The 23,721-nt window shown below is 48.7% G+C and overlaps 1 protein-coding gene across 4 annotated transcripts in view; it reads left to right on the forward strand.

Annotated features, from left to right (window-relative positions):
* Positions 1-10,461, forward strand: part of LOC309556118 (uncharacterized protein) — a 57,543-nt gene extending 47,082 nt beyond the window's left edge. For 2 of the 4 annotated variants that reach the window (XM_082258464.1, XM_082258463.1), the window contains exon 2: positions 9,114-10,461. In XM_082258464.1, coding sequence (XP_082114590.1) covers positions 9,163-10,350 — 1,188 coding nt within the window. In that variant the 5' untranslated portion in view covers positions 9,114-9,162 and the 3' untranslated portion in view covers positions 10,351-10,461. Of the gene's footprint in view, positions 1-270; positions 392-429; positions 507-9,113 lie in introns of those variants that run through there. The other 2 variants (XM_082258465.1, XM_082258462.1) reach the window with 2 other exon arrangements.
* Positions 10,462-23,721: the final 13,260 nt, after the last annotated feature.

A 23,721-nucleotide genomic window follows, 5' to 3' on the forward strand; every position in this document is an offset into this window, starting at 1 on the left:
ATGCTCCTCCCTCTGGCTCAGTGGGAAATGCTCCTCTCTCTGGCTCAGTGGGAAATGCTCCTCTCTCTGGCTCAGTAGGAAATGCTTCTCTATCTGGCTCAGTAGGAAATGCTCCTCTCTCTGGATCAGGTTATTGTTCTTCAGTCACTTCACCATTACAGCAAGGCTGCCTCTTTGTCCCGCCCACACGTCTGCTTCTACTCAGCTCCCCGCCTCCTCCTCTGGTGTACCAACATGGCGACGAGCGCACTTCCGGCGATGTCCCGACTTCCGGGAGTGGCAAGATGGCCGCTCCTGTGAAGCCTCTGTTAGGCATCCGTTTTTTTTTTTTTTTCACACAGCTTTATTGACTAGACACCCCGGAGGACAGAGCGGACAGGAGAGCGGTACGGTGCGTGCGGGGGGAGACAGGGCGGGGGGTGTAAGAGGGAACTGTGCGTGGGGGTCTCCCCCCACATCCCATGGAGGTCAGGGGCCCCTATAGAGGGTGCTGGGCCCTACAGAAGGTAAAGGCCTTCATAAAGATTGTTAGCTCTGTGCATTAAGGAGGTCGGTGGCCTTTTAAGAGGGTGCTGGGGGGGGGGGGGGGGCAATACAAGATGGAGGATGGTGAACCCCCCCCCCCCCCCCCACTGCAATACCAAAAGACTTCAAAAATAACAACAATCCCATGTGACCCCCAAATAACAACTAAAAACTACAAATAATAATTAATAAACAGTGAAAAGTGATCCAAATCACTAAGGAAAATAATACAACGAATAAACACCCCGCTGAGGTGCAAACACCGCCTACAGGAAATTTCACTGCAAAATCTAATCAAATAAATTTATATATATATATATATATACTGTATATGGAAATCTAAATGAAGTAAAGTAAATAGAAATCAGCATGGATACCAAAGTAGGGTGTAAAGATCCTATTATATAATATATATATATATACACACAAATATTAACCACTTCTGGGCCGGAAGGATTTTCCCCCCTTAACCACTTTACCACCGGAGGATTTTGCTGTCTTACGTCTGGGCCACTTTTTGCGATTCGGCACTGTGCGAATTTAACTGACAATTGCGCGGTCGTGCAACGCCGTACCCAAACAAAATTGATGTCCTTTTTTTCCCACAAACAGAGCTTTCTTTTGGTGGTATTTGATCACCTGTGCGATTTTTACTTTTTGCGCTATAAACAAAAAAAGAGCGAAAAGTTTGAAAAAATAACAATATTTTTCACATTTTTTTTATATGAAATTCCCCCCAAAAAAATGTAAAAATCAAATTTTTTTTTATTATTTTTGGCCAATTTGTTTTCTGCTACATATTTTTGGTAAAAAAAATTCACAATAAGCGTATTTTGATTGGTTTGCGCAAAGGTTATTGCGTTTACTAACTAAGGGAAAGATTTCTGTCATTTTTGGTGTTTTTTTTTTAACGAGTAATGGCGGTGATCTGCGATTTTTTTTTTTTCGGTACTGCGACATTGCGGCGGACAGATCGGACCCTTGACTGACATTTTTGACACTTTTGGGGGTACCAGTGACATTACTGCAGTAATCAGTGCTATATATATATATGCACTGTTACTGTAAAAATGACACTGGCAGGGAAGGTGTTAATTTTATTGGAGAGGGAGGGGTTAATGTATGCCTGGTGCTTACTGACGTGTGTGGGGGGAGGTGACTGAGTGACACAGGGACAGATCGCAGGTTCAGCTTTGCTGAACCCTGCAATCTGACCCTGCCTGTCACTTAGGAGATCCGCCCGCTTTGTTTACACAAGCAGGCGGATCTCCAGACTCGATTCCCCGGCGATCGGGGAAGAGCAGCGGCAATCGCCGCTGCTCCTCCCCTGGCCCGACTCCCGCTGTGACTGAAAACAGCGGGAGCAAACCTCCGGCGGTGCGCGCGCGCCGCACACAAGGGGAGGAGTCCAGCAACGTAGGTCTACGTCGCTGAACGATAACGAGCCACTGTGCCACAGTAGCAGCAATGTGAGCGGTCGTTATGTGGTTAATGACCAGGCCATATTTTGCGATTCGGCATTGCGTTACTTTAACGGACAATTGCGCGGTCGTGCGACGCTGTACCCAAATACAATTGATGTCCTTTTTTCCCCCCACAAACAGAGCTTTCCTTTGGTGGTATTTGATCACCTGTGCGATTTTTATTTTTTTGCACTATAAACAAAAAAGCGACAATTCTGAAAAAAAAAAAAAAACAATATTTTTCACATTCTGCTATATAACATTCCCAAAAAAAAAATAAAGTTTTTTTAACATTTTAGGCCAATTTGTATTCTGTTACATGTTTATGGTAAAAAAATCGCAATAATCGTATTTTGATTGGGTTGCGCAAAAGTTATTGCGTCTACTAACTACGGGGAAAGATTTTTGTCATTTTTTGTTTTTTTATTTTTTTTACTAGTAGTGGCGGCGATCTGCGATTTTTAGCAGGACTGCGACATTGCGGCGGACAGATCGGACCCCTAACTGACATTTTTGACACTTTTGGGGGTACCAGTGACATTACTACAGTAATCAGTGCTAAAAATATGCTCTGTTACTGTAAAAATGACACTGGCAGGGAAGGGGTTAACAGTGTAGGTGATCAAGGGGTTAAATGTGTAGCTAGGGGCGTGTTTCTAATTGTGGGGGGGCGTGGCTTGTGGAATGATCATAAAGACATGTGATCCTATATAGAAGGATTACAGGTGCTCTGTGATCATTCCATAGAGAACAACGGTCAGGTGTGTTTACAACAGCCGACCGTTCTTCTCTCTCAGTGGGTAACGATCACGGTTGTCAAGCGGCAATCGGAGTCGCTTGCCCCGTGCATCGGAGTCCCCACTGACGAGCGGGGGCGCGCTCTCGCCCCCTAGCTGCCTCCGAGCAATTGACGTAGCCCTACGTCAGTTTGCCAGGGAGAGCCACACTGCCGCAGTAAATATGCGGTAAGCGGTCGGCAACCCGTTAAATATATAAACAAACACATATAAATACATTATACAGTATCTGACAAAAGTAAGTACACCCCTCACATTTTTGTAAATATTTTATTCTATCTTTTCCTGTGACAACACTGAAGAAATGACACTTTGCTACAATGTAAAGTAGTGAGTGTACAGCTTGTATAACAGTGTAAATTTGCTGTCCCCTCAAAATAACTCAACACACAGCCATTAATGTCTAAACCGCTGGCAACAAAAGTGAGTACACCCCTAAGTGACAATGTCCAAATTGGACCCAATTAGCCATTTTCCCTCCCCGGTGTCATGTGACTCGTTAGTGTTACAAGGTCTCAAGTGTGAATGGGGAGCCGGTGTGTTACATTTGGTGTTATCGCTCTCACTCTATCATACTGGTCACCGGAAGTTCAACATGGCACCTCATGGCAAAGAACTCTCTGTGGATCTAAAAAAAAAAAGAATTGTTGCTGTACATAAAGATGGCCTAGGCTATAAGAAGATTGCCAAGACCCTGAAACTGAGCTGCTGCACGGTGGCCAAGGCCATACAACGGTTTAACAGGACAGGTTCCACTCAGAACAGGCCTTGCAATGGTCGACCAAAGAAGTTGAGTGCACGTGCTCAGCGTCATATCCAGAGGTTGTCTTTGGGAAATAGACGTATGAGTGCTGCCAGCATTGCTGCAGAGGTATAGAATAAAATATTTCCGAAAATTATATCAATAATCTTTATTAGAATTTCTCTTATGTCCTCTGACAGTCGCCGCCCACTCACACAGTCTTCACTAATGGGGTATTGCTTCCTCTCCGCAGGAGTTTCTAGGCATAAGACTTGTAAAAGAACAATTCATCTACATAGTCACACCCATGGGGGCTGTCCTAGTCCAATACCCCCCCTGCAATAGCCATCCCAACTCAGTTTGTTATCTGCCTAGCTTAGGAGTGGATAGGCTTCCCTGTGCTGAGGTTAAAGTCTCAGCCTTCTTCTTTTCTCTTATGATTTATTTTCGGAAAATGTCTTTTTTCTTTACATTGCTAGCTGTTTGTTTTATCAGCGTTAGTTAGTTGGATCTTCGGATGAAGAGGACGTTTGCGGAGCTGGGAATCGGACTGGCCATCCTGGTTCTCCAGGACAGAGGGTCAGATGGAATCCCAGCCTGCCATCGAGCGTTTCGCAGGCTATGTGTTCACCCTGGCCTTGCAAACGACCCATCCCTGTCCTCAGGGATGCAACCATGTGAGGTGGCTACCTCACTGGACACTGCATAGGTTCGTCCGTGCACTACTAGTGTCCTGCGTTTCTGGCTGGCGGCACTCCCCTGCCATCTGAGGGTGGGCGGTTTCCCGTTTGATATGAGGCACCCCACGCCATCGGGTACAGATAAGTACACTCTGTGTGGGGCCTCTGTCTGGGGTCGGCAGTCCTGTGTGTCTGTGGTGTTCCCTATGTCTGTGCGGTTTTTTTTTTTTGGGCTCCCTGGTCCTGGTACCTGCGGGGGCTTTATTCTCTCACAACAGCGCTGTGTGGAGTTTTGGGGGTCCCTCTCCTAATGTCACTTTAGGGTGCTTGGAGGTGCAGACACATGCGGCGACCGCTGCGGGGTTAAAATCCGCCGGTCCGCCATTTTAAGTGTGGGCAGCATGTCTGGCTTCACTATGGGCGCTTATACAGCATGCTATGTAGTGTATTTTGGCGCCTTGCAACGCCATCTTGCGTGTGGCAAACGATCGTTCCGAGCACATGTCGGCGGCCATCTTGCCGAAGCCTCCCATTAGTTTCAATAGGCACCCATTTTCCCTGGGTCTGCAGCCTCAGTTCAGCCTCCGGCGGTGACATCACTTCCTTCTTTCTCACAGAGCCGACCGAAGGAGCTGGTAACACACTGGTGGGGTCCTGTCCTGCTGTTCCTTTCCTTACCTACTTGTGCAATCTTCCTGGTCAGTTTTGTCCCTGTGGGGAGTCTGTGTTTCACTGTCCTTATTGCGGTGTGCTGCGGGGGTCCGTGGCGCTTTTAAAGGGCCAGTACAAAAAAAAAAAAAAAAAAACTTTTTTATTTCTGCAATGGAATCCCAGGACAGCATATTCCCGCCAGCTTTGGTGGGGGATTCAGGTTCCTCTGAATCCTCTACCGTGACTAATTTGGCTGCTGTTGTGGCAACTTTGGTGTCAAAGATGGATGTGCTGATGACTGAACATGCTGCTAGAAAAAGGCCTAGAATTTCTGTTTCTTCTGATTCTGAATGTGACATGGTTGCTGTAGGTAGCTTGGCCCTTTCGGGGTCTCGCTCTTCTCAGGACCCGCAAGAGTCTGAGTGGGAGGCGGAGGTTGCAGGGGTGAATGATTCCCCCCCTGGGTCGTCCGAGGAACGCACAGCTATGGATGCGCTGATTCTTGCCGTAAAGAAAACACTACATTTGGAGGATGAGCCCACTCCTCCGGGCATTGTCCTCTTTTGGTACACACAGGACCCGCAAGACGGCGCAGGTTTTTCCTTGCCCCGCAGAGTTTCACCATAAGGTGAATGAGCTATGGCGTAATTTAAAACACACCTTCGGGGTGCCTAAGAAGTTTCAACTTCTCTACCCTTTTGCGGCTACTACGGTTGCGCGCTGGTGTGTGCCTCCTCAAGTGGATCACATGGTAGCCAGATTGAACAGGGCTACTCTGGTCCCCACCGAGGACTCTCCGGTGTTTAGGGACCCTACTGATAGGAGGCTAGAATCTCTTGCCCGACATTCCTACATGGTGGCGGGTTCCATGCTCAAGCCTATTTTTGCCTCTGTAATGGTGGCTCAGGCTGTGGCAGATTGGACCAAGGTGATCAAACGCACCCTTGTGGCTGACTCTGCCCCCCCCCCCCCACTACAGTGGAGATGGTGGATCAGATTTATCAAGGGGTCATGTATTTGTGCGATGCGGCCCTAAATGAGGCCCCTTTGTCCAGTGTCGCAGTGATTAACCGTCGACTAATCTGGTTAAAAAGCTGGTCGGCTGACCAGAAATCCCTATGCGGGGTCTCGCCTTTTTGGAGACTCCCTGGAGGAATTAGTTAAAGGAGTCACTGGGGGTAAGAGCACTTTGCTGCCCCAGAACCCTAAGGGAAAAATTTTCTGCGGTAAGCGGGGCTCCTCCTTTAAACCTAATCAGGGGTCCTTTCGGGCCTTCAAGGCGCAGAACAAGGGAAAACCCTTCAAGGGCCAAGGTGGCCAGAAGAATCCCTGGTTCAGCAAACAAAAATCCGGCCAAGCTGGGACGCCTCTGCCTGAAGGGGTGCCCTCACCCGTTTCAGGGTATGGGGGGACGTTTTGTGCGGTTTCCTCCAACCTTGGCTGCTCTGGATCACGGACAGGTGGGTTCAGGAAATCATTCGGTCAGGGTACAAGATCGAATTTCTTTCTCGGCCGGCAAACAGATTCTTTCCCTCAAATCTTCATTTGACCCCAGAGCGGTTGCAGGACTTGCATCAGGCGGTGCAGGATCTCCTCGCCCAGGGGGTTGTCGTCCCGGTGCCTCATCGGGACAGGTTTCGGGGTTTTATTCTAATCTGTTCACTGTGCCCAGAAAGGAGGGCAAAGTGCGTCCGATTCTGGACTTAAAAGCTCTGAACCGCTTTGTGCGCGTTCGGAAATTCCGCATGGAATCACTCCGCTCGGTGGTGACCTCCCTGAATCGGGGGGAGTTCCTGGCCTCTATAGACCTGAAGGATGCGTATCTGCACATCCCCATTTTCGAGGGTCATCAGAGGTACCTCCGATTCGCTATTGTGGAGGATCATTACCAGTTTGTGGCATTACCTTTCGGTCTCGCTTCGGCTCCAAGGGTCTTTACCAAAGTGTTGGCGCCTGTTCTGGGCCTGTTGCGGGCACAGGGCATTGCGGTCCTAGGTTATCTGGATGATCTCCTGTTAAGATCGAGTGCCAGTCAGAGCCTGTTGCGCGATCTGTCCACTACGGTCCAGACGCTCCAGGAGTTCGGTTGGACGATCAACATTCAGAAGTCGACCTTTTCGTTTTCGGCACGACTCTCGTATCTGGGAATGGTTCTGGACTCTGCTTAAGCAAAGGTGTTCTTACCGGAGGACAAGCTCCGGACCCTGCAGGACGAGGTCAGGTCCCTCAGGGCCAACGAATACTCGTCACTCCGGACCTGTATGCGGTCCCTGGGATTGATGGTGTCGGCCTTCGAGGCGATACCGTTTGCACAGTTTCACACGCGAGCTCTCCAAGCAGAGATCCTCGCCAGGTGGGACAGACTGCCTCAGTCCTTGGACCTGAGGGTGTCTCTGAGTCGCCAGACCAGAATGGATCTGTTGTGGTGGCTTCAGTCCCTGGCTGTGTCGGATGGAAAATCCTTCCGGCCGATTCTGTGGACGGTGATCACTACGGATGCCAGCCTGTCGGGCTGGGGTGGCGTTCTGGGCAACCTGTCTGCCCAGGGCACTTGGTCGGAGGAGGAATCCTCCCTCCCGATCAACATTTTGGAATTAAGACCGATCAGGCTGTGTCTGATCCATTGGTCGGACCGTCTTCAGGGCCGCCCTGTACGGGTGCAGACGGAAAATGCCACTGCGGTGGCCTACATCAATCACCAAGGGGGCACCAGGAGTGCCCGGGCGGCCCAGGAAGTGACCAGTATTCTGTCTTGGGCCGAGACTCATGTCCCGGCAATATCGGCAGTTCACATTCCAGGTGTGGAGAATTGGCAGGCCGATTACATGAGCCGCCAGACCCTGGACCAGGGGGAATGGTCCCTGCACCCGGAGGTGTTTCAAATGCTGTGTGCGAAGTGGGGATCCCCGGATGTGGATCTGTTCGCGTCTCCGCTAAACCACAAGGTGGAAAGGTTCGTGGCAAGAACGCGCGATCCTCTGGCAGACGCCTCGGATGCGTTGATACTGATGCCAAGGCACTACCATCTGATGTATGCCTTTCCTCCAATTCAGTTGTTGTCCAGGTTCCTTCGCAGGTTGGCCTCGGAACCAACATTGGTGATTCTGGTGGCGCCGGACTGGCCACGCCGGTCCTGGTACGCGGACATCATTCACCTGGCCGTCAAGCCTCCATGGCGGCTGCCAATGCGAGAAGATCTACTGTCTCAGGGACCGATCTTCCATCCTGCTTTACAGTCGCTGGCTTTAACGGCATGGCTGTTGAAAGCCAGGTCCTGAGGGACAGGGGTCTCTCCTCAGAGGTCATTCCTACCTTAATTAAGGCTAGAAAAGCATCATCTGGTAAGATTTATTACCGTACATGGAAAGCTTATTTTGCCTGGTGTGAGTCCAGGGGCTTCTCTCCTCGTTCATACTCGGTGGCAAGAGTGCTGGCTTTCCTTTAGACTGGTGTGGACCAGCGCCTTGCGTTGGCCATGATTAAGGGCCAGGTATCTGCACTGGCAGTCCTTTTCCAGCGCCCGTGGCGTCTGATTCTTTGATTCGCACCTTCATTCAGGGTGTGCGTCACTTGGTCCCTCCTCGAAGGGAACCCTTACCTCCATGGGGTATCCTTATACTCACAAATGCAACTCCCATGTCTTCTGCAGGTGTCACAAGGACAGGAAGTGGTGTAAAATCTGCCTCTTTGGACAGAAATAAAAACCAGACAAACTCCTAACTCTTCCCCACTCTGTCCAAAACGTAAAAATATAATTTACCAAAGATGACCTTTATTATTGGAAACAAATGGAATAGCGCTGCAATCACTACTAGGATATTCCACAGGCTCAAAAAGAGTGCTGAGGCTGAACGGTCTCTGAGAACTTTAACACAATGTACAGAACTGCAAGGGAAAGCCGGCACTCCAGTAATTATCAGCAAGCAGTTGTCTTTTATTATGCAAAGTAGAATACAGCCATAAAATTCCAACATGTTTCGGCTCTTCAGGCCTTAGTCGTGGCTAAAGGCCACGACTAAGGCCTGAAGAGCCGAAACACGTTGGAAGTTTATGGCTGTATTCTACTTTGTATAATAAAAGACAACTGCTTGCTGATATTTACTGGAGTGCTGACTTTCCCTTTAAGTCTAACCTTTATTATTTGCTGTGGGGGAAAAAGCAGAATACAACATGTAAATAAATGTTTTATCGATAGACACTGAACAGTGTTGTTTGTCATTAGTCTGTCTGACCATTGCCATTGCTTTATTTACAGGTGTTACCCCATTTACTATGGTATGGGAAGTCTCTGGGTAAAGTAAACAATGTCTCGGGTAAGAAAGATCCTACGGTCAGACTCCTCTGCGGGGCTGGAAGCTGCGGACTCTCCATCTCCTGAAGACCCCTCGACTTCCGCTGTGAAATCCGGGCCGAAAGCGGTCAGGAGCAAGGCTCAGACTTATTTTCCATTCAGCCTTCTGCCGGTGGACTGCCAGCTGCACATCTTCTCTTTCCTCTCCGAAGTAGACAAGTGCACAGCGGCCCTGGTGTGCTCAGACTGGAGCAAACTGATGCGCACTCCGCAGCTTTGGAGGGTGGCGGACTTCATGAGGCTCGGTGCCGTCCTATCTGGCATGGATGGGGTACTCGTGTCGGTCAAGGAGTTCGAAAAGTGGAAAGAGTGGGTCCACCAGTACGCTTACCACCTAATTTCCCGCTGCGCCAGCCTGCTCGTCCTTCGGGCCAGTTTTGATTTAGGAGATCAAAGGGCTAAGTGGGCGGAGTTCCTCCTCCAGTTCCTAGACAGCGTTCACTGCGGGGAGCTCCAGGAACTTGAGCTGAACTGGACTCTGACACATTTGGAGCCACTCGATTTCTACCCACTAGGTAGCATAGCTCAGATCTGTCTGGCCAAAACCGACCAGTTCAACAGCTTCCAGACTCTTTTTGAACGGCTCACCCGCAGCTCGCCTAAGCTAAGCCGCATGAAACTACCTTTTGATTGGTCTGAACACTCTGTGTCACTTCTTAGAAACTTTCAACATCTCAACACGTTGGAACTCAACTACTTTTGGGTCTTCAAGAGTGTTCGGCCGGAAATTATGCAGGAACTCACCAGATCACTCCCGAAACTAAAAACTTTGATCTTACAAGTTCTGGTACCGGTGAAGGACTTGGGAGTCTCTTACCCCATAGTTTCAAAGTCTTTGGAGGTTTTAGATGTTTCTCAGAGCCGTGGGCTGGTGTTTAGCCACTTGGATTTACCATCTTTGAAAGAACTGAGGATTAAGAAAACGATAAGGGGGATCATCCTCAATCGTAGAACCAGAGTGGCCGTTCAGACTCGCTGGGCTTGTTTGTACGACCTTCTCAAGGCCGGTACTCCTCAGCTTCAGGTGTTCAACTCTCACACATTGCTTCCCACCTGGCAGACTCACAATTACCTAGAACTCAGCGAGGTTCTGATACAGTCCTGCTACTGTATCCACCACACTGATACTTGGTTGCTCTAAATAGGACTCAGGACTGACTTGACACACTCCATTCTTCTACACCAGGCCATGATTAGCTTCTACACCAGGCTATGATTACCCATCTGTGAAATTCAAGAACTTGGCAAATGACTAAAAATGTATTTTAAAATTCAAAAATTTGACCAAAACTTGTGGACACCTGACCAAGAAGTTTGTTAAGCTAGGGACTTTTATCAGGGCTGAAAAGAAAAAGTGCCAGCAGGACTGTGTGCTTCCATTTCCAATCATAGAAAAGGCTAAAACTAAAAAAGTGAGCTTAGTGTTGAACTTTTTAGGCATATTGTCTGTCTGGTCAGAATTTTTGCATTCTTGCTTTTATCCTGATATGGACAGTCCCAGGAACCAGGCAGACAATGGTTGGAAAAAAAAATGACCTAGCGTGTAACTTTTTAAGATTTTTTTTTTTTTAACAGTTGATACACACTCTTTTCAGTTTTGCATATATTTTATTTTATTCTAAGGGACAGGATGAAAAAAATAAATATTTAAAAAATGTTTTATTTTCCTTATTTAGTCCATTGGATATTATTATTTGTATTTCACCCTTTCTGACTCACTTAGCTGCTTTTAATTCTCTTCCAAGCTCTCTCTAGAGCCCCCATTGCTAACAAACCTCAGTAGCGCAAGATGATATTTATACACATTGCTTAACCACTTCCCGACTGCCTAACTGCCTAATTTACATGTACTGTGGCAGGTTGGCTCTATTGTGCAAAATCACATACCTGTGCTAGTAGCCACTAGGGGGTGCATGCGCCGCTGGAGGCGCAAACGCACACTGATTGGACAGAGGGGAAGCCAGTCAGCGGGTCTGGACAGACCGGCCATCTACGATAGTTCCTGAGAGGGGCAGAATGGTCGTCTACCTATGTAAACAAGGCAGATCGCCATTCTGACAGCGGAGAAGATAGATATCTTGTGTTCCTGCTAAGCAGGAACACCGATATCTGTCTTCCCCCAGTTAGACCATCCCCCACACAGTTAGAAAGCACTCCCTAGTGACACATTTAACCCTTTAATCGCCCCCTGGTGTTAACCCCTTCCCTGCCAGTGTCATTAGTGCAAAGACAGTGCATTTCTTTAGCACTGATCACTATAATAATGTCATTGGTCCCCGAAAAAAATGTCAGGTGTCCGATTTATCGGCTGCAACGGCGCAATCCTGCTAAAAATTGTTGATCGCCGTCATTACTAGTGTAAAAAAAATAATAATAAAAATGCCATAAAAATTATCCCATAGTTTGTAGATGCGATCGCTTTTGCGCAAACCAATCAATATACGCTTTATTGGGATTTTTTAAATTATTATTATTATTATTATTATACAGGATTTATATAGCGCCAACAGTTTGCGCAGCGCTTAACAAAATGAAGGCAGACATTGCAGTTACAATTTGGAACAAAAGGAATCAGAGGGCCCTGCTCATTGGAGCTTACAATCTAAAAGGGAGGGCCAATTGATACAAAAGGCAATAGCTGGGGGGGGTGAGCTGATGGAGCAAGTGAAAACAGTGTTATTAGTTAGTAGCCGGGTAGGCTTCTTTAAAGAGAAGGGTTTTCAGGGATCATCTAAAGATGGACAGATTGGGGTAGAAAGTTCCAAAGAATGGGAGAAGCTCTGGAGAAATCCTGGAGGCGAGCATGGGAAGAGGTGACAAGGGAGCTAGAGAGCAGGAGGTCTTGGGAGGACCGAAGAGAGCGGCTTGGTTGATATTTTGAGATCAGGTTAGTGATGTAGCTGGGGGCAGAGTTGTGGATGGCTTTGTAAACTATTGTTAGCACTTCGAATTTTATTCGTTGGGTGAGTGGAAGCCAGTGAAGGGATTGGCAGAGAGGGGCGGAGGACACTGAACGGTTGGTAAGGTGGATGAGTCTTGCAGCAGCATTCATTTTGGATTGAAGGGGGGATAATCTATGTAAGGGTAATCCAATGAGGAGGGAGTTGCAATAGTTGAGGCAAGAGAAAACCAAAAAATATGTAGTGGAATACATGTTGGCCTAAATTGATGAAGAAATCCGATTTTTTACATTTTTATATTGGATGTTTTATAGCAGAAAGTAAAAAATCGTTTTTTTATAGCACAAAAAATAAAAAGATGTGCTCAAATACCCCCAAAAGAAAGTTCTATTTGTGGGGGGGGGGAAGGACATCAATTTTATTTGGGCACGATCGCGCAATTGTCTGTTAAAGTAACGCAGTGCCGTATCGCAAAAAAATGGCCAGTCATTAAGGGGGTAAAACCTTCCAGGGCGGAAGTGGTTAACCACTCCTGGACCGCCCGCCGCAGTTTTACGTTGCTACTTTGACGTTAAGTACCGGGGTCATGGAAGCAGATAACTGCCATAACTACAGTATTTTCTTACAGGGGGGGGCGGTCCTCTTTCACATAAGTGGTCCCAGTGGGTGCAGGATCGCTTTTATGGGCAGCAGAAGAGGCCCCCTCTCCCCCCTCCGGTTGTTTTCCCTGCTTACCGGAGCCATCGTTAGCGGAGAAAACGATCCGGTCCTTACCCCTCCTAGGCAGGAAGTCGAGTGAGGGCAAGCTGGCCCCCACTCCACTCTATGGCTTTGCCTTGGAAGACTGGAGCGGCGTCATACGTCACTTCCTCCCAACAGCCTAAAAGGGCCCATTGTCTCTTACGTCCTTTGACAGACGCATCTCTCTAAGCTTCTTCACTAATGGGTTATGCGCCATCTACAGGAGTAGACTAGGCAGTGAAAAGTTTTCACTCGACACGCCTATAGGGGCTGTACCTTACGACATAACCCCAGACACACTGTGCTCTAAAATCAGTTTCTTGCTGCCTAGTTGAGGAGTAGGGCCTAGGTTCCCTGCTGGGACTTCGGTCTCCGTTTTTTATTTTCTTGAATGTTTGTTTATTTCTCTTTCCTCACTATCGCTAGCTAGTGTCGGGGGGATCCTCCTGGTGAACTACAAGCAACAGCCGGGCTGAGGTTTCCCACTGGATAAGCTAGATCCTTAAGGTCTCCCAGCTTGGCCACCGAGCGTGAGCAGGTTGTGGTCCGCCCAGGCCTCGCCACGACAGAGCCCCGGTGGATGGGAGCGAGCCTGCGAGCGGATGCTTCGCCGGGATGCATCGGCCTGGAACGCCCTGAGTCACAGCGTACCCCTTTCTGGCTGACAGCACCCCCACTCAGGTTGGGAGGTGAGCTGTTTCGGAGCAGAGCCCCCCGGTCCATGGTATGGTGAGTGATGCAACGTCCCCCGTGTACCTGAGACAGTCCTCTGAGGGGGAAATGTGGGCCCACTCCAGAGGACAACAGAGCTGTCTCTCTGAAAGATCCCCCAGGCCTGTCAGGACAGGTCCTGCCCTCCCAGCTCCCGCTGGGGGCGCTATAGCGGCGTCTGACGCCTAGGGGGGGTATAGAAGATGTTACCTTGTCCTGGGGTGTCCTTTTAGATGGATTCCCGCTGTGGCCTAATTCCTGGGTTCCTAAGCGATTGGGGCCGTTTTTGGCCGCCATTTTTGGTGTAGGCATAGGCTACATCTGTGTAAGGGCAGCGGCCATTATCCCTTAGCTTCCTGAGTGCTTGGCGCCATTTTCGGCAGCCATTTTAAGTGTGCGTAAAGGCCGCTCTATGTATGGGCGGCGGCCATTTTTCCTTTGCTTCCTATACTTTTCTATTGGCACCATTTTGTTGTAGCCTGAGACTACACAGGTGGGCTTGGCCTTTAGTGATGTTTTGTCACTTCCTTTCAGAAGTTTCTCATGCTGAAGACTGACTGCAGAGCGGCTGCTTCTCAGCGGTGCTGGTACAGTGAGGGGTGTTAGTCCTTTGGGCATTCCTCAGGCACACTTAGCTTCTGTCAGTGCACATAATAACCTTAAAGGAGGACTCCGGCTTTAGCGCGGTATAGCGGTGCGGACCACGATCGCGATTTAAAGGGACAGTACGCTCTTTTTGTCTTTTCTGCAAAATGGAGTCCCAAGGTGAAAATTTCCCCTCTTATTTTATTTGTGCGTCTGGGCCATCCGAATCACCATCTCTCCTGTCTCTGTCTGCAGCCTTAGAAACTCTGGCATCAAAGGTGGATTAGTTAATCAAGGGTCTAACAGGGGGCAAAAGTACTCTTCTTCCCCAATCCTCGAAAGGTAAGGCACCTCGCAGTAAGCGGGGGCTTTTTCGTGCATCAGGGGCGCAGGAAAAAAGCAAACCGTTCAGAGCCTCCGGTGGTAACAAGAAGACTTGGTCGGGTAAGCCCAAGGCCGGCCAATCCAGTGCGGCGGACATAGTTACATAGTTAGTGAGGTTGAAAAAAGACACCAGTCCATCCAGTTCAACCTATGATGTGTGTGTGTTTGCTGCTAATCCTACATTGTATACCCCTGTATGTTGTGGTCTTTAAGGTGCCCATCTAATAGTTTTTTGAAACTATCAATGCTCCCTGCTGATACCACTGTTTGCGGAAGAGAATTCCACATCCTTACTGCTCTCACAGTGAAGAACCCCCTGCGTATTTTAAGGTTAAACCGCCTTTCCTCTAGTTTTAGTGAGTGGCCACGTGTCTTATTGTATTTCCTTTCTCTGAATAGGTTTTTCCATATGCTAGGGTTGCCAGTACAATATTTGTACATTGATATCATATCCCCCCTCAATCGTCTCTTCTCCAGAGAGAATAAGTTTAGTGCTTGTAGTCTTTCTTCATAGCTGATATCCTCCATTCCCCTAATTATTTTTGTTGCCCTTTTCTGGACTTTCTCCAGTTCCAGCACATCCTTCCTGAGGACTGGTGCCCAGAACTGGACAGCATACTCCAGATGTGGCCAGACCAGAGTCTTGTAGAGTGGGAGAATAATCTCTATTTCTGGAGTGAATCCCCTTTTTTATACATCCCAGTATTCTGTTGGCTTTGCTTGCAGCGGCTTGGCATTGCATGCCACTGCCAAGCCTGTTGTCTACCAGTACCCCCAGGTCTTTTTCCATCCTAGACTCACCCAGAGGTCCCCCCCCCCCAGTGAGTAGCTTGCTTTCAGGTTTCTGGGACCCAGGTGCATTACTTTACATTTTTTCATCATTAAACCTCATCTGCCATGTAGCTGCCCACCCCATTATTTTGTTCAGGTCCCCACATCCTGCCCAGAAGATATTGGCAAGCTTAGTTTAATATCATCCGCAAATACTGAGATTTTACTCAATATCCCCTCCTCTAGATCATTTATGAATAAATTAAACAGGATTGGCCCCAGGACAGAACCCTGGGGGACCCCGCTTTCCACACCCGCCCAATCTGAGTACTCCCCATTAATCACCACCCTTTGCAACGTCCCCTGGAGCCAGTTCTCTATCCAGGTACTCACCTTATAGGTAAGAGAGAGCTAGCGCTCTGGTGTGGGCTGGATGGAGACACCGGCTGACTACAAATATTCTTATAACAATCAGGTTAATAGCTGGGGGGAGGACGGTATGTGGGATGGGACATGTGTGATAAAGTCTGTAGAAAGAAACAGTCCACAATATAATGTCCTTTTTTGGCAGGTGTGATGGTTAGCTTCCTCAAAGGGCTAGCTCCGTAGCACAGTGAAGTCACCGCTGTGTAGGCATATAGAAAAAGTGGAGAGAAAACAGAGCGCCTCTAAGTGCAGCAGTTTTATTAATTGGCTAAAAAACCACAAGTGGTACAACTCACTAGATGGAAGCAAGGTGGACGCTTGTAATTATCCGGTGATGAGTCAGAAGATGGAACAGGTCCCAGGTGGTCCAGGGAGGTGGAGGGGTCTGTACCGGTCGGATGGATGGGTGGACGCTGTGTAAGGAGTCCTCCGTCTTCCGGGTGCCCATCTCGGCTGGGATACCAGGAACCACGCTGGGACGCAGCGCACGCTGGGACGCAGCGCACGCTGCGTGACGTCACACGGGAGGGGGCGAATCACACGACGCGTTTCAGAGCTCGTGGACGGCTCTACGTGAACCTGTGCACTCTTTTTTCAAGGTTAGAATGAGGAAAAATACCAAAACAAGCCGTATAAATACACATAAGGTCAACAAGGGGGAGGTAACTGAAAGATGACCTGGAATAAACTATGGGCGGCATGATGACCACCGATCTGTGCGGGAATACACCCATTACGCTGAAATACCAAGAATGAATACAAATACACACATATATGTCAATATAGATAATTGATGGTGGATAATGGTAATAATATCTGTTATTATAGAAACATGGAATTATAGGGCAGGTAAGCCGGGGGACATATGTAAGGAACACAGCTCCATGATGATGTTGTGTGGGGTTATATGTGTAAGACACCCTCGGGTGCAAGCCATCCGGTCCCGGTGATTTATTTATGTTAAGTTTCTCTAGTTTAGTTCTAAGTCTATCTTCTGTTAGCCATGGCGGTATTTCCTGAGGTGTGTTGTTTAGTTTGGCCTTACAAGCTTGGTTAGTGTAGCCCCACAATTCTTTTGTGAAGACTGAAGAGAAGAAATTATTTAACACTACCGCCTTTTCTCTGTCCTCTGTGGCCAAAACTCCCTTATCGTCTTTTATGGGGCCAATGTGTTCTGGCCTCGCTTTCTTACTGTTTATATACTTAAAGAATTTATTGGGGTTCATTTTACTCTCTTCCGCTATATGTCTCACGTGTTCTATTTTAGCCGCCCTGATTTCGTCTTTACATTTCTTATTACACTCTTTGTAATGCTTAAATGCTGCCAATGACCCCTCAGTCTTGTATTTTTTGAAGGCCTTTTCTTTAGCACCAATATGCATTTTTATGTTGGAGTTTAGCCACCCAGGGTTTAGTTTTGCTCTTTTAAATTTATTTCCCTTTGGAATACACTGGTCAATCCCTTTGTTAAGTATGCTTTTGAAGCACTCCCATTTTTCCTCCGTGTTCTTTGTTCCAAGGGTTCTATCCCATTTGATATTTTCTAGCAGAGAGCGCAGTTTTGTGAAATTGGCTCTTTTGAAATTCAGTGTCCTTATATTGCCCTTGTGTTTACTATTACTATAATTAATACTGAAACTAATTGACCTATGGTTACTGTTTGCTAAGTTGTCCCTTATTTCTATATCCATGAGCAGGTCTGTATTGGAAAAGTCCTCCTCTGCATGAAGGGACGCCCTCACCCGGTTCAGGGGTGGGGGGACGTCTATGTGTCACTTTCGAGAACCCTGGACGTCTCTGATTCAAGACAAATGGGTTCACGATCTGATTCGTACGGGGTACAAGATCGAATTTCGGTCTCGCCCAGCAGACAGGTTCTTTCCATCAAATCTCCGTCTGTCTCTGGATCATTTGACAGATCTCAGGGAGGCAGTGCAGGATCTCCTTGCACAGGGCGTAATCGTCCCGGTTCCTCAGCAGGACAGGTTTAGAGGTTTTTACTCAAACCTGTTCACGATGCCCAGGAAGGAGGGCAAGGTGCATCCAATTCTGGACCTCAAATCGCTGATGCGCTTTGTGCGGGTGCAGGAGTTTCGAATGGAATTCATTCGGTTGGGGTGGCATCTTTAAATCAAGGGGATTTTCTGGCCTCCATCGATTTAAAAGATGCGTACCTACACATCCCTATTTACGAGGGTCATCAGCGGTATCTCTGCTTCACGGTGTCGGAGGAGCACTTTCAATTTGTGGAATTATCCTTTGGTCTAGTTTCTGCTCCCAGAATCTTCACCAAGGTTTTGGCCCCGGTGCTGGCATTGCTACGCAAAAAGGGGATTGCGGTCCTCAGTTATCTGGACAAACTCGTGCCACCCTATTGTGCGACCTGACATTCATGGTTCAGACGCTTCAGGAGTTCGGGTGGACCACCAACTTCCAGAAGTCTGCGATGTCCCCGTCAGTGCGTCTGAATTACCTGGGCATGGTCTTAGACTCCTCTCAAGTGAGGGTCTTTCTTCCAGAGGAAAAACTCCAGACCTTGCAGGGCGAGATCAGGATTCTGATGGACAATGATCTCTCCTCCCTGTGGACGTGTATGAGGTCCCTGGGGCTGATGGTGTCGACCTTTGTGACGGTACCGTTTGCTCAATTTCACACAAAGCCTCTACAAACAGATTCTTGCCAAGTGGAACAAGGATCTGCAGTCCTTGGACAAGATAATATGTGTAAGCCGTCTCACAAGGTCGGAGCTCTCGTGGTGGCTTCTGTCGCCCGCTCTGAGCCAAGGTAGGTCTTTTCATTCGCTGTTGTGGACGGTGAACACCACGGATGCCAGCCTGGTGGACTGGGGTGGAGTGCTGGACACTCTTTGTGCCCAGGGTATGTGGTCGACGGAGGAATCCTCTTTACCAATAAATGTCCTGGAGCTCAGGGCGATCTAGCTCTGCCTGCTCCATTAGATGCCTCGACTGCACGGTCTTCCAGTTTGGGTGCAATCCGACAATGCCACGGCTGTGGCTTACATCAATCACCAGGGGGGCACCAAGAGTGCCTGGGCGGCCAAGGAAGTGGCAGAGATACTGACCTGGGCCGAGGCACACGTTCCGGCTCTCTCCGCAGTTCATATTCCAGGAGTGGAGAACTGGTAGGCAGATTACCGGAGTCGTCAGGTTCTGGATCAGGGGGAATGGTCCCTGCATCCGGAGGTTTGCCTCCTGTGTGCCCGATGGGGAACTCCAGAAGTGGATCTGTTTGCGTCTCGTCTAAACAAAGAGGTAGATCGGTTTGTGGCCAGGGCTCGAGATCCTCTGGCCGCCGCCACAGGCGGATTTATGCCTTCCCTCCAATACAACTGTTGTCAAGGTTCCTCCGCCGGTTGGCGGTGGAGAAGGTGCAGGTGATTCTGGTGGCCCCAGACTGGCCTCGCCGGTCTTGGTACACAGACCTAGTAAAGATGGTCATCGAGCCTCCCTGGCGGCTGCCTCTGAGAGAGGATCTGCTGTCTCAAGGGCCGATATTCCATCCTGCTTTACGGTCGCTGACTTTAACGGCATGGCAGTTGAAGGCCAGGTGTTGAGGTACAGTGGTCTCTCTCATTCTGTGATTCCTACCTTGCTGAGAGCTAGGAAGACGACTTCCAGGAAGATTTATCATCGCACTTGGAAGATGTATATTGCCTGGTGTGAGTTGCATCCTCGCTCTTTTTCGGTGGCGAGGGTTTTAGCCTTCTTGCAGAAAGGAGTGGAGCAATGTTTGGCTTTAGGACACGATTAAAAGGTAAGGTGTCGGGGAATGTCTTATTAGATTGTCATAGGTACCCCAGTTCTTTCATGAATGGCATATCACAGTATACAGTTTCCCGTGTAGTTGAGAGTGACATCAAGTCCACTACGTGACAAGTCACACCCTACCTGTGAAAACCGTATCTCAGGGACATACAGGGTGGGTGGAGCACAGACGTGTGCAGTGCTGTCTATTACTATCCTGACACCCATTAGGGTCTTCAGGGTCACCCAGTCTTATTTTGACTAGCAATACACATTTTACTGTGTTTTTTAGCTTGTTTGTATCATCACCATTAATAAAGTTTTTTGCACTGTTAACCTTGTGAGCCCCTTCTTTTTGCAACCTTTCCGAGATGATTTCTTCCGTCTCTCCCTCTGCCTTTTTATTGTAGCCATTTACTTTCAACGTCCCTTGGCGACTATTTCCTTGATTTGCGTCAACTGGCTCCGCCGAGGAGATCCCCTTTACCTCCGTGGGATCTGAATTTGGTTTTGTCCGTTCTTCAACGGCCTCCCTTTGAAAATATCAGGGAAATTTCTCTGCCTTTGTTGTCTCAGAAGGTTGCCTTTTTGGTGGCTATCACCTCTGCTCGCAGGGTGTCCGAGTTGGTCGTTCATAGGGATAAGGTCGTTCTGCGACCTAACCAATCTTTTCTACCTAAGGTGGTGTCAGCTTTCCACCTCAATGAAGATATTGTTTTACCTTGGCTCTGTGCTAAGCCCAAGCATCCCAAAGAATTTGCCTTGCATTCGCTGGATGTGGTTCGGGCGATCAGGGTCTACCTGTAAGTCACGGAGTCCTTTCGGACATCTGATTTCCTGAGGGATCTTGTAAGGGTTCGGCTGCGTCTGCTGCGACCATATCAAAATGGATCAGACAGACTATTGTTCAGGCCTATTCATTGAAGGGTCAGGGTCCTCCTTTCCCTGTGAGGGCACATTCTACTAGAGCGCTGAGTGCCTCTTGGGCTTTTCGCCATCAGGCTTCTGTGGCTCAGGTGTGTAAAGCGGCGACCTGGGCGTCTGTACACACTTTTACAAAATTCTACAAGATTGATTTGTTGGCATCCTCGGATGCTTCCTTTGGCCGCAAAGTTTTGCAGGCTGCTGTTTGAGGAAGAGACTTGTTTTTCTCTTTTGGGGGGGAAATTTTGTTTTGGGGTCAACTCCTATTAGTATTGGTTGAGCTTTTTGTTGCCCAGCTGGCTACGTTTTTAGCCTTGGAACTACGTTAACAGTTTTTTGGTTGCGTTCTTCCCACCCCTCATGCCTACACTGCTTTGGGACATCCCATTAGTGAAGAACCATAGAGAGCTGCGTCTGTCAAAGAACTTACCGTAAAATCATTTTCTCGGAGTCCTTTGACAGACGCAGCTCCCGCCCCTCTATTTTGGGGTTGGTTGTGTCTTCTTTCACTGCTTGCTACAAAATGAATTTTAGAGCACAGTGTGCCTGGGGTTATGTCGTAAGGTACAGCCCCTATAGGCGTGTCGAGTGAAAACTTTTCACTGCCTAGTCTACTCCTGTAGATGGCGGCATAACCCATTAGTGAAGAAGCATAGAGAGCTGCGTCTGTCAAAGAACTCGGAGAAAATAATTTTACTTTTTTTTTTTGCTTTTTAGTGTAGATGTGAGTTGTGAGGTCTTTTTGACCCCCAGATCTCACATTAAAGAGGACCTGTCCTCTTAAAGGGACAGTGTAAAAATAAAAGGTAAAATAAATAATAATAAAAAAATTAAAGCGCCCTGTCCCTCCAAGCTTGCATGCAGAGGCGAATGCATATGCAAGTTGCGCCCACAAACGGTGTCCAAACCACACATGTGAGGTATCGCCGCGATCGTTAGTGCGAGCGCAATAATTCTAGACCTCCTCTGTAATTCTAAACTGGTAACCTGTAGAAATTTTTAAAGCATCACCAGTGTTACTGGTATGAAGATATGTGTGACAGGCTGTATATGTATGGGGGCATGTTTTTATTACATGTTAGTGCATACATGCGGCGGCCGCTACGGCGGCCCGCCTTTTTTTTTTTATGTGGCAGACTGTGATGTATGAAGCATGCTGTTATTACATGTGTTGGTGCATGCATGCTACGGCGGTCCGCCATTTTTTATTATGACTACAGTGCTTGGCCGTCTTTATGAGACAGGAGCGGGGTCTTTTGGCGCCAAACGCCGCCATTTTGGCGGCGATCGCTCGGGCCACATGTCAGCGCTGCATGCTCTGTCTTTACTTTTTGTCCCTCACCGGCGGACATTTTTGTGGAGCCTCAATAGGCTTATAGGAGCGATCTGCAATTGCATCACTTCCTTTCCTGAGCTACAGCGATCGGTGCAGCAGCTAAGTGGTCTCTCCAGGTTTAATTTCTTTCTCCCTGTATTCCTTGCCTAAGTTTCTGTATTATCCCTGTAGGGGTCAGTGTGTGCTTGTGTTGCGGTGGGCTGCGCTCGCCGCGCTGTTAAAGGGGCAGTACTCCCTTTTTTCGTTAACACACTTTTTTTGTTGGGGGCATGGATTCTCAGGAAAGCAAATTTCCTCTCACTTTGGTGGGGGGCCAGGGGACTGCTGCTGCCTCCCACGAAGGGAGTGATTTGGCTACTGTTGTGGCTAACCTTGCTGCTCAGGTGCACATGCTTGTGGCTGCTCAATCCACAAAAAGGCCCAGGGTCTCAATTCCTCTGATTCAGAGGGTGATGGGGCTGCTATAGCGGGGGTTTCCTTATCGGGGTCCCGTTCGTCCCTGGACCTGTTGGGGTCCGAGGTGGAGGCTGAGATTGAAGGGGTTGATAATTCTCCCCCTGGCTCGTCTGAAGAGCTTGCACTCATGGATAGCCTGGTTGCTCCTATCAAACAAACACTGCGTTTACAGGATGAGCCTTGTGCTCCTACTGCTTTGGCCTCTTGTGGGACGCAACGAAGACGCACATCTTCGCAGGTTTTTCCTTGCACTGAGGATTTTCAGCGCGCTGTTAGAGAACAATGGCGCAATATTAAGAAACCTTTTGCTGTGCCAAGCAGGTTCAAGCTGCGTTATCCTTTCTCACCCGCTACTGATGAGCGTTGGTGTGTGCCGCCTCCAGTGGATCACGCAGTGGCGGTTTTGAATGAGTCCACTGCGATTCCGGCTGAGGATACCCGGGTGTTCCGGGATGCCATGGATAGGAGGCTGGAGTCACTTGCCCGTCTTACTTATTCGGTTACCGGCTCCATGCTATAGGCTATTTTTGCCTCTCTTATGGCAGCTCAGGCTGTCGCGGATTGGACGCAGGTGCTTCGGCGCGTCCTGGTAGCTGACTCCGCATCACAGGAGACACTGGCTATGGTGGATCAAATCCACCAGGGTGTCATGTATTTGTGTGATGCGGACTTGGATTTAGTCCTGTTGGCTGCACGGGTGCACAGCGTGGCGGTGTTGTCACGCCGCTTGATTTGGCTGAAATGTTGGTCTGTGGACCAATCTTCGCGCAAAACCTTGGCTATTCTACCGTTTACGGGATCTCGCCTTTTTGGCGAACCCTTGGATGCCCTGATTAAAGGGATCTCGGGTGGTAAGAGCACGCTCTTGCCACAAACCCACAAGGCTAAGGTTCCCCAGGGTAAGAAGCATGCTTCCTTTTGGCCCTCTCAGGGGTCTTTTCGTGCCTTTCGGTCACACTATAAGGGCAAGCCTTTCAAAGGTCAAGGCTCCCACAAGAAGCCGGGGACGGGTGAGCAAAAGTCCGGTCAGTCTGTCTCCACTGCCCGGAACAATGTGGCCTGAAGGGGCGCCCTCACCCAGTTCTGGGGTGGGGGGACGTTTGCTATTCTGGACTTAAAGGCTCTGAACCGCTTTGTGCGGGTTCACAAGTTCCGCATGGAATCCCTGCGGTCGGTGGTGGCTGCCCTGGTTCCGGGGGAAATACATGGCCTCCATCGACTTGAAGGATGCGTACCTTCATATTCCAATTTTCGAAGGTCAACAGAGGTACCTTCGATTCGCCATTGCGGAGGATCATTACCAATTCGTGGCGCTACCCTTTGGTCTCGCTTCGGCTCCACGGGTGTTCACCAAGGTGCTTGCACCGGTGTTGGCCTTGTTGAGAGCCCAAGGCATCTCTGTCCTAGGATTTCTGGACGGCATTCTGGTTCGGTCTACGACCAGCCAGGGTCTGGCGAAGGACCTGTCTGTCACGATGCGAACTCTGCAAGAGTTCGGTTGGACGATAAATTTT

Source organism: Pelophylax lessonae (assembly GCF_965119305.1).
Source record: "Pelophylax lessonae genome assembly, chromosome: 5".
Taxonomy (NCBI): Eukaryota; Metazoa; Chordata; class Amphibia; order Anura; family Ranidae; genus Pelophylax; species Pelophylax lessonae.